Source organism: Lycium ferocissimum, chromosome 7 (assembly GCF_029784015.1).
Source record: "Lycium ferocissimum isolate CSIRO_LF1 chromosome 7, AGI_CSIRO_Lferr_CH_V1, whole genome shotgun sequence".
NCBI classification, from domain to species: domain Eukaryota; kingdom Viridiplantae; phylum Streptophyta; class Magnoliopsida; order Solanales; family Solanaceae; genus Lycium; species Lycium ferocissimum.
In genome coordinates, this window is record NC_081348.1 from 30351911 (window position 1) to 30363623 (window position 11713).

At 28.7% G+C, this 11713-nt stretch overlaps 1 protein-coding gene across 1 annotated transcript; it reads left to right on the forward strand.

Moving 5' to 3' along the window:
- The first annotated feature begins 3059 nt into the window (after positions 1–3059).
- On the forward strand, positions 3060–4685 carry LOC132064294 (uncharacterized). The gene is made up of 3 exons (XM_059457234.1): positions 3060–3274; positions 4096–4186; positions 4293–4685. The coding sequence occupies exons 1-3, from the start codon at positions 3199–3201 to the stop codon at positions 4426–4428; spliced, it is 303 nt and encodes a 100-aa protein (XP_059313217.1). The 5' UTR covers positions 3060–3198; the 3' UTR covers positions 4429–4685.
- Positions 4686–11713: the final 7028 nt, after the last annotated feature.

Below are 11713 nucleotides of genomic sequence, written 5' to 3' on the forward strand. Positions count from 1 at the left end.
ATCTCGGATTCACATACAAATCGCAAAAAAATACTAATTTCATACAATATATTCAAAAAGAAAATTATGAATTATCATCTAGTTAAGTTTGTTTTAATACATTCTAAAACAAAAGAAAACTAATCCCTAAAAACAAATATAACAGATAGCAAGCTAAGAAGAAAAAAAAACATACACTTTTAGAAAAATTACTTGCATAAGCAGAATAACTGGTAGAATGAACTATGAAAAATCCCGTGCTAATCAATGAAGTAGCAAGGAAAAAGGTATGTAAACGGTTGTGAAGAAAATATCTTAAGTATGTCAATGGATAATAAATAAGAAAATATATTTTTCTATTGAAATGAAAGCTATTGAGTTTACCATTTCTCAATTTTCTTTTCTTTGGGTAATCCATCTAAAGTTCCTCTCAAACTGGATTAAATAGATAAACTATCACCATCATTAAGCAATAACATAAACACGTAAAATAAACCAAAAGATCATAATACTATGAGCATTAGGTTCAATAAATAATAATCTGAAATAATAACAAAAGTTAGCAATTAGAAAGCGTCTAATCGACTAATTAAATTTCCAATAAGAAATTAATTTTCTAATTTACGTAGTCGAGTGTATCCATTTTCTATCAAAAAACAAACAAACAACATTAAAATAATTACATTAAGAAATAATACCTGTTTGACTTTAGGCCTGCGTATAGTAGGCAAAAAATCTATTTTAGTGTCATAATTTCCTTTAATACGACTATCACCATCTGCGCATAGAAATGAAATGTTAAAACTAAATAAATTTTGAAAAATGAAGAATGCAGTAAATATAAATTCATGAATAGAGCTAACGATTAATATCAAGAGTGGAGAACCTCTAACATTGTCATTATGTATTACTGATGGGATATATATAAAAGATGTTATCAAAAATTTAAATTAAATTTTATATCAATCTATACAAAAAAGAAGAAGATTTTTGTACCATTCCTTACGCTTTCTTTTCTCTTTTTACTTGTCTTTTCTTTCTTTCTATATTTATACCTTTTACTTTCAACATAAAAGGAATAAATAATCTAAAATTAATGAGGCAATAATTATAATTTTTAATATTTTTGGTTGAAATGTGGCAATAATTGTAATTTCCTTATGTGGCAATAATCTTAATTAAAGTCCAATAATTACTACCTTTGAGCAAGGATCTTGTTTCAAGACCTTTCAAATCTTTATTTTATCTCTCATCTATTTTATATATTCTCCAATCAATATCCACCAAAATAAAATTTAAACCATTTTCAATTAAAAGTGGCATCTGGTTAATAATATTAAAAAAAGTATCATAATTCCTGAATTTAATGTTTTTCTTCTATAACTTTTAATTTAGATTTAAATAATATTATTGGTTAATATCAAATTTACCTTTGCAATACCGTAATTAGTGTCTGTAATACCGTAATTAGTGTCCAATTAAAAAAATTAATGTATAATAATTATTAACAAATGAAAATCCTACATACTGAAATGTTATTAAAGATGATAATAGAATAATAAGCATATCTTGTCCCGTTTTAAAATTTTTCAGAATATATTTACTGCGAGAATAGGAGTCAATCTAAATTGATTTCTAAATAGAAGTTAATCTAAATTGATTTCATTATTTTTTTTATTATTTAAATTATACTATGATATTATTCTTATATGGTAATGTTTGAACTACAATTAATAACTTCTTTTTAAATTAATACAAATAGAATTTGTTGCCAAGTGACTTGTTCATATTACGGCACTTGGCTTAATATCAAACTGAAGACTACCCTCTCTTTATATATATATATATATATATATATATATATATATATATAGATTATTATTATGTGTTGATAATATTCTAGTATCACTTATAAACTATATGATATATTTGTTATATGGTAATATTTGGAATGTAATTAATAATCTCTTTTTAAATTTAATGCAAATATAATTTGTTGCCAAGTGGCTTGTTCATATTACGCCACTTGGCTTAATATTAAGCTAGACTTCTCTCCTTTTATATATATATATAGATTTTAGAAAAAGCGGCTCATTCTTTTCAACAACGGATAGTAGAAAAGAACCGTATGGTTGATTAGGGGACCATAACCCAATTTATAGTTGCGCATGGTTTGTGTATTCATTAAATCAGTCAATCACTAAATTAAAAATAACATCCTATACTAAGGCTCCATAGTTTATCAGGTGTCTTAGGCTAGTTCAACTTTAATACTTAGCATATCACATTTAATTTAGCTTAACCATTTTTACGATAGCAACAAATGCATTATAAATTTTACAAGTCCATCAACCCTAACAAAACCACCAAACAAAGTTTTTTTTTTTTTTTTTGGTTAACTAAATTAAAGCATATATGAGATGATCTAAGTATGGGGTTGATAAAAAGAATTAAAGCTTCTCTACTACTTCCAGAAAAAAATGTGGAATAGCCTAAAGATATTTGCCAATGAGAGACCATATGTGAGTGTCAGCCATTCTTCTTTATTTTCAAAAAAAAAAAAAAAAAAAAAAAGAGAGGGAGAGAGTAAATTTTCAATCTAAGAAAAAAAAGCAGATTAAGAAAATAGATTTGTTTTTGTTGGTTATTAATTACTCCGTTTCAATTTAAATATTTTAGTTTAACTAGGCACAGAGCTTAAAAATGAAGAGGGACTTTTAAATTTCGTGATTTTAAATTAAAAATATGTATAATATATTAAAATATTCTTTAAATCTCATGAATATAAACTTGTCAAATAAGATATTTGTATTTCATGAATATATTTTTTGATTCAACTTACTGAATATAAAAAGCAAAACCACTTTTTTAGACAGAAAAAAATAAAAAAAATAAGACACTTAACAAAAGAGGGTTCGCCACGCGAAGTCGTGGTGGCGCATTGAAAACTCTTTTTCTACACGCTGAAAATATGCGGACCGCCTTTCCTAGCACGCGGTGAAAAATATGCTTCTTTGGTTGCAAATTTCGCCTTTTCTTTCTCCATCCATCTCTCGTAACCGCAAATATAAATAAACATGCCCCCTAACTAATTTGAATATCAGGGAACCTTTTTGTCATTTGTCTGTTACTCTGTTGTCTTTGGCCCCCTCTCTTTTACACATTCCTTGTTCAAAGGCTTAGATTCTCCATCTTTTTTTCTTTTTTTTTATCTAAAAGATGGAGGGATCTAACCAAAAATCTACCTTTGAATCTGCAAGGGAGTGGGTCTCCGAGAACAAGCTTCGCGCCGTTGGTAATTTCCCATAAAATTAACTCTTCATTGTTTATAAATTCCTCCCGAATTTTCATATTTGTTGTTAATTTGAATTTCTTGTTGTGAAAGGACAAAATTATTATCGTTTTAGGGCTAGTCAGTCTTAGAAATAAAAATGTGGAGATAAAGTAATATTATACTAATGATTTAGTAGGTGTTTGGCCATAGAAATAAAAAAAAAAATCGTTTTTTGAAATTTTGGAATTGGAGTTGGAGTTGTATTTGGCCATAGTTTTTGTAAATAGTATTGTTTGTTGAAATGTAGTATTTGTTTTGGTTGTAAAAAATATGAAAACAAGTTTTTCTTGTTTTCAAAATTCCAAATACAACTTGTATTTGGAATTTTCATGGCCAAACACTAATTTTTTAAAAAAAGTGGAAAAAAAAATCCGAAAAAAGTGAATAATTCTTATGGCCAAATGGGTCCTAAGTTTACGAACATTTGTTTCATACACATCTTATATCTCGATTGGTGCTCATTAAACACTAGAGTATTCTGTTTATGCTTGAATTGTTTATCCTATATGCTCCAGGATATATTACTTTTTAGATATTCTTATAAGTATTCCATTGGTTGGATATTATTAGAGAAGGTTGTTATGATATCCAGATAATTCAGTCACTTTTTGGAGTACATTGTATTGTTCTTTTTGATTTAAGAATTTTGATATCTTTGCTGCAATTTTTAATATGTTTAATTCATGTCGTGCTTTATTCTATTTAAATTAAATAATTTGGGCGCTTACTTCCTCCCCATCGTCCGATTTATCGTAACCGATTTGAATCAATCTTGTTCCCAGGATCTCTGTGGCTAAGTGGAATAACGGGATCAGTGGCTTACAATTGGTCAAAACCCAACATGAAAACCAGTGTCAGGCTCATCCATGCCAGGTACCAATTCATTCCCAATTACCACCTATTTGATGAAAAATGACTATGATTTACTGATTTCTTGCTAACATCTTTTTTTTTTTTTTTTGGTTGATGTGTGATTTAGGTTGCACGCACAGGCACTTACACTTGCCGCGTTAGCTGGTGCTGCGGCAGTTGAGTACTATGACCATAAAGCCAGCAAAAATACTGAACGATATCCCAGGTTTATCGACCTGAATTCGTATGCACAGAAGAAATAAACCAACGTATATGACTTCATCATACAGTAGGCCGTTAAGGAACAAAAGCATTATGCACGCCGTTCTATTTTATGTAAAATTCTTCGTGTTATATGCTAGCTGGGTTAACATGTCTTTTGTAATCGAAGTGTTTAAGATAATACCAAAACATAGAGCAGTTTTCTTATTTCTCTTTCCATTTTGAGTGAATGGACAAGATTATTACTGGTTGTAATTTTGTATGGCAATAAATTCTTATCGTGAAAGTTGTAAAGTGATACTCTTCTATCCTTTTGATTCATTTGAAATTTGGGTCTTAAGGAAGTTAGAAAATAATCGAAAATCTTTCTTGAGAAAAGTACGGGAAAACAAAAGAGCATGAATGATAGGTGAGAGTTACAGATATCAAAATGAGAAGAAAATAATTAATTTCATTTTATTTATTTTTAAAAAAAATCAATGCAAGCACAATACATTCTCGAGTCATTGAAACCTATGAGTTTCGGTCTCAATCTCAAATAGTCAAATGTGACAATTTAGAAAGGGATATTTCCACCAGACACTGGTATTGTGGTAAAAAACCAGTACAAGGTCCTTAAAACTCCCCCTGAGATAGCAATTTCCAAAGAGTGGTCAATGGAGATGGAAAACAACGAAATTTTTCGGGAGTGCACAATTTAATATTCTCTTTCATGTTAAAGAAAATAACATGTTAAGAAAAATAAAAGAATAAAAGGAGAGTAGGAAAGACCTAACTAGAGAGCTTCAAAATTAGAGTCCGGAACCAAAATGACTCCAAAAAAAACCTTTTGACCAAAATATTCCAACAAAAAATAAGGTGACATAAGTACCTTTAGCGCAGTAATTTACTGCGCTAAAGGACTTAACCATAACGGCGCGGTTAAGTCCTTTAACGCAGTAAAATACTGCCTTATAGAACCAGTAAAAAAAAAAAAAAAAATCTATAACGCAGTAAAATACTGCGTTATAGAAATAGTAAAAAAAAAAAAAATTGGCCAACTTTATTTTTTGCAACACTTTAGTGTTTTTTTCCATACTTTGACCAACGATTAGTTGTGTCAAGACTCCAAAATGTCAATATTTTATATAGAACCTGATATTTTTTTCTGCGTACAATAATGTAGGCTCAATACATCAAGGATACGTAAACGTTCGGATCGTCATTTTAGGGGTTGAAAAGGTGCCCGAAGTAAGTTTTGTTTGAAAACTTTAGATTTAAGTGTCAACTTTATATGTCGAGAAAATTAGTCAGCTTTATTTTGAAAAATTGAAACCACAAAAGTGAAATTGACATTCACAGCTACATTGCCTCGGGATTTTTACGTTGATATCTTTTGCGTATCATCATATTATAAGTAAAGAAAACTAAAAACTTCAAGCCAATTTGGGGGAAAATTGAAATTGAATAAGATAACAAGTATTTTTTTTTAAATCGGCGCGGCCAAACCGCCGGGCAGTTTGTCCGCGTAGATCTCAAAAAAATACACAAGATGAAAAAAAAAAATCGCATAAAACAGACATCCCAGCGCAAAGTTATGACCATCTAGAGTTTGACCACTTTACAACTGGTTTTTCGCCCTATATATTTTAGAATTAGATTTATATTCAAAATAAAGTTATGTCTTGATTAATAAATAACACGCTTAAATCAAAACCTTAAAAAATAAAACACTTAAACCTAAAGTTTCCAAACAAAACTTACTTCGGGTACCTTTTCAACCCCTAAAACGACGATCCGAACATTTACGTATCCCTGATGTATTGAGCCTACATTATAGTACGCAGAAAAAAATATCAGGTTCTATATAAAATATTGATGTTTAGGAGTCTTGACACACGACTAATCATTAGTCAAAGTATGGAAAAAACACTAAGTGTTGCAAAGAAAAGATTTATTAAAATAAGATGTTGCGATCTTTTTATGGAAAAAAACACTAAGTGTTCCTTAAGTGTGTTATTTTTTAATGCGTAACTTTATTTCGAATATGTTGCCAAAAAAAAAAAAATCGCGTAAATCGAACGTCCGAGCGCAAAAAATCGCGTATATTCGAAATAACGTTACGCTTTAAAAAATAACACACTTAAATCTAAACCCTAAAAATAAAAACCTTTAAGTTAATGACAACAAGTCTTCAAACAAAAATGGATGTATCTGTATATAGAACACTTAAACCTAAAGTTTTCAAACAAAACTTACTTCGGGCACCTTTTCAACCCCTAAAATGACGATCCGAACGTTTACGTATCCTTGATGTATTAAACCTACATTGTTGTACGCAGAAAAAAATATCAGGTTCTATATAAAATATTGACATTTCGGAGTCTTGACACATGATTAATCGTTGGTCAAAGTATGAAAAAAAACACTAAAGTTGCAAAAAATAAAGTTGGCCAATATATATATTTTTTTTTACTGTTTCTATAACGCAGTATTTGACTGCATTAAAGGACTTAACCGCTCCATTACGGTTAAGTCCTTTAGCGCAGTAAATTACAGCGCTAAAGGTACTTATGTCACCTTTTTTTTTGTTGGGGTATTTTGATTCAAAAGGTTTTTTCTTGGGTCATTTTGGTTCCGGACTCTCAAAATTATAATACTTCAGTTCAGATTGTCACTTGTTGACTATTGAATTGTTATTAAGAATGAGACTGAGCGATAACGATAATCCTTTCTCAAATCAAAGTTTTATATATTTTCCTTAGAAAATGTGTGTTACTATTTTACTCATTGTACTCCAAAATGGCCATTTTTGTGTCATTAAAATGTAATATTAGTAAAAATCCTTTGACTTTGATCATAATACCTCCGTACAAGATTGATCGGATTTTTGTAGCTTTGGAGTTAAGCTTGTAATAATGCAGAGTGTTTATGAAAGTTATTCAAATTGGAATAAAACTCCCATATTGAAATTGTCCATCAACAATAGTTGCAGCTGGAGAATAAATCTTCCAATATAAAAAACGTATAAAAAAATAGATACATGCTTTTGAGATACAAGGTCATAAAGCAACTGCCTATAGATGAAATTAATTTAACTGATATGAAATCATAGCTGAATTTTGTTGATCCTCTGACTAAACACTTGGGAAGAAAATTAATAAGTGAAATCGTGGAGAGATATGTGACTTTTGTCTAATGAAGCTGAGGAAGCCGCTGGCACAACACATATACCGGGAGCAGAATAGAGTGGCATACGCCTTAGCAAAGCAAGGAATGAAGGATGAAGTTTTTGACAACCCAAAGTTTTTGATAGTTCCTCCAGTGCTTGCAAATGAAGTATTTTGGGCAGACATTTTAGGAACTACTTCTAAACGCTTTATTCTGGATTGTAATATTTTTGTGAAACTTGTAAACTATGACGCTCCATGGTGTAGCACGAATGTTGCAACTGGCACTGACTATGCTAACTAGTATTATTAATATGAAATATCGTTTATTGAACAAAAAAAAAAAGATATGTGACTTTTGTCATTTTGAAGACATCAACAATGGTTATGTGATTGGTGATCCTATATACTAGGTTCATATGAGTAATAACAAGGCTTGATTGACCTATCGTGCATTATTGAATTATGTCTCTCATATGGTGTGTATAATACTATAAGAAAAGACGAGGTTGAGTTAAACTCTTGCCAATTTATATTTTTATGAATCAAATGGTGTATTGAGCTACAAAATACACTTGATGAATAAACTTATATTAGTGTGAAGTAAGGTCGTTCATCTAGCACAACCTGGCACTCACATGATCTATTAGCAAAAATCGCAATAAATAACAAAGTTTTAGGGGTATAATGTAATAGATAAGACACTTAACTTATAATAAGAATTCTTGGTTCATAAAGGTTCAAAACTTCATCAATTATTCTCAAAGTTTTTTTTTTTTTTTTTTTAATTTAAGTCTAATTTATAGTGCAGGAAATACAAAATTCAATGTATTGTAATCAATTATGAATTGTTAGAAAATGAATAGTATGCATTGTAGTCAATTATGGATTGTTAGAAAATGAGAATAGTATCTCACAAGGGAAAAGTTCCTCCTTATTAAGAAAACTAGTTATGTGAGGCCCGTCTTATGGCATTACCAAACTCAAGACATATAAAAGTAGATATTTTAACTAAAGAAATATAATTTGTGTTAGTACAAGTGTACAACAACAACAACAACCACCATATACCCATCAGCCCCAAGTGGGTAGTTATATGAAAGCAAAATTTTCATTCCACTCCTTTAATATTTTAACTTCCATTTTGATGAAATTATTTAATTCAAATCAAATTTGGAACTAGAATTTGACATTATAACTTATGTATCCTAATTTTTCAAGTTATTTAGTTCTAAATAAATAATCTATACATAGTTAATGAACTTTTAAGACAAATACATAATTTAACTTGTACAGAGATGGAGTCGCTCCTCTCTTAATCGTGATTAGGGGTTCGAACATGGATATGGAAAAAAATCTTTGGAGGAAGCGCTCCCCCGAATAGGCGCGATGCAAGTGCGAATTATCGAATTAATTGGGCTCAAATGCGGATATCGAGCATCAATCGAAAAATCAAAGAACGTGAAAAATGAGGTAGGAGGTTCGATAGCTTTTGAAAAGTAGACTTTAAAAACAAAAACAAAAAAATTGACTTAAATAAATAAGATTAGGACCTAAAAGTAATTAATTAAAAAGTTTTAAAAAAATTTGAAAATTATTGTGAGGACTACAAAAGTCCCGAAAGTTCGATAGCTTTTGAAAAGTAGGACTTTAAAAACAAAAAAAAAAAAAAATTGACTTAAATAAATAAGATTAGGACATAAAAGTAATTAATTAAAAAGTTTTTAAAAAATTGAGAAATTATTGTGAGGACTACAAAAGTCCTCACATTTGCTCTTATATAATATAGTAATATCCAAATTCATCTTCTTGCTATTATATATACCATGTTATAATATAAATGAACAAGTATTCCAAATTTCTAGCTGTTTCCATATTTATGAGAATTATTTAGTCGATAAAACATTTTGATTCACTTTACCCCCTTTCTAGCTTGGTGGATTTAATTCATTAGAAGTTATTCTTCGTTGTTGTTGTTTATACTCCTCGTTTATATTAGAAAACTAAATTTTGGAGGGTTCGCCTACGCTAATGAAGACTCTTAAGGACAATGTTCTGGACACGCTTTAAGCTATAAGATTTTTAACTCTTTTTTTTAACATTTTTTGTTATTAATGGAACAAAAAATTCGACACCTCGACCCCTACCTATTATCTATTCTCAAAAAAAGATTAATTTTATTAAATAAAAAGATAGAATCTTAAAATTTCTCTCAATTTTGGCTTCATATTAAAACTTAAAACTAACATCGCTTATGATTTACGATATTTCACTTACTTCTATTATTTTTACTTTTACTAACAATTATTTTAATATATTAATAAATATATAAATTTGACCAATTACTCTTTCTACCACTCTTTTGTTATACCCAATTTACCCTTCCTAATCTACACTTCTCTTGTAATTTGACTAGTTGTAAAATTCTGTGTTGTGCACGAGCCCAAACAGGGGTGAAAATATTAAAATTGATGGATAATTTTTTTTTTTTTTTTTGAATTGGTAATTCTTAATTTTTTTATAAATAATAAAGATATCATGGAAGATTCTTAATCTAATTCTCTAACTATGCAAATTAACTTAAACAAACTGTAATAGGAAAATTAAATAAATTGGCCAGTAAATTAAGTACAGGATGAGCATGAGAAAATTGGACCCCAAAATCACAAGCAAATTTTCACAGTTATATATAATCACGTGGCTAACACTGTAGCCAAATAAGTCACTCGGTGAATGAAAAACTTAAACGGGCCTATGATGAAGCACACATGTCGACGACCAGGTGTGTGCTTCTAGTCTCTTATGTACTAGACGTCCTAGGCCCGTGCTGCGGGCCTAACACTTTAAATTATAGTACATCTATGTGTATGTAATTGTCTTTGAATAAGTGATTATATATATATATATATATATATATATATATATATATATATATATTATGTTCAAAACACGATTAATATAACATTGTAATTTGTTCGTATCTAAAATTTTATTATATTAATGTTTGCTACGAATACAAAAAAGGCAAATTTATTAATATTTTTAAAAAGAAGACTTGTTTAAGGAAACTATTTTCCTCTCTTTGAAATAAAATAATAGCAATATTTAAAGATCGTTGATATTTTCAATTTTAATTCGATTAATTTAAAGGTGTAAAATACTTATTATTTTTTATCAAATTTTGATTTGGATAATTCTAATTCAAATTATTAAATTAATTTTACATGTTTAAAACGAAACAAAATAAAAATTGATTTTCTATTTAAATGATGAAATACTATTTTTTAATTTTTGGTAAATATTCTCGGTTTAGCTCATTTTACTTGTCATGTTGTCTTTTGCATGATTTTTTAAGAAAACGTCGATTAGAATTATAATTTGACTAATTTACTTTATTCATTATTTGATCTCTATTTGATTTTTTTTTTTTACAACATTAATCTCTTTTCACATTATTCTATCTTATTTTAAAATATAAATATTTTAAGTATATTTATTTTAGTGAACATAACGTATAAATGACATGGCGGAATAGCAAATACAACATTTAATATTTAGATTAGATCTCGGTGCTAATATAAAAAAATAAGAAAAGCGTATGGTTTGACTGCTTAACTTTTTGTTTCAAAATGGATTGATACGCACGTGGCAATGAATCCATTATTATTGACATTTGGAAATTAGTGTTTACTACTAATACAAAGTCCTTTTTGTTTTTTGGACATTATTTTTTTAGGGAAAAGTGTTACGCACGAAATTGCTATAACACACTCCAGAAAACTATGATACAATCCATTTTTTTGTTATTATTGAGGGTATTATTGGTGACGTAGGCCTCAATAATACCCAATATTGAAATTAGTGTTTACAATAATACTAATAATACACAAAAAAATAGTCCTTTTGTGTTTTTTGGACATTATTTTTTTTTAATATGGGGTTCACTTTTTTTTTTTTTGATATTCTTGATTTTGTTAATATGAGTCCATTTTTTTATATTGCTTGGTGTTGTTTAGTATAGGGCCCACCTTTTTGGACATTATTAGTTTGCACTATTTTTATGCATATATATATATATATATATATATATATATATATATATATATATACTATGTTCAAAACACGATTAATATAACATTGTAATTTATGCTCCGTATCTAAAACTTTATTATATTAG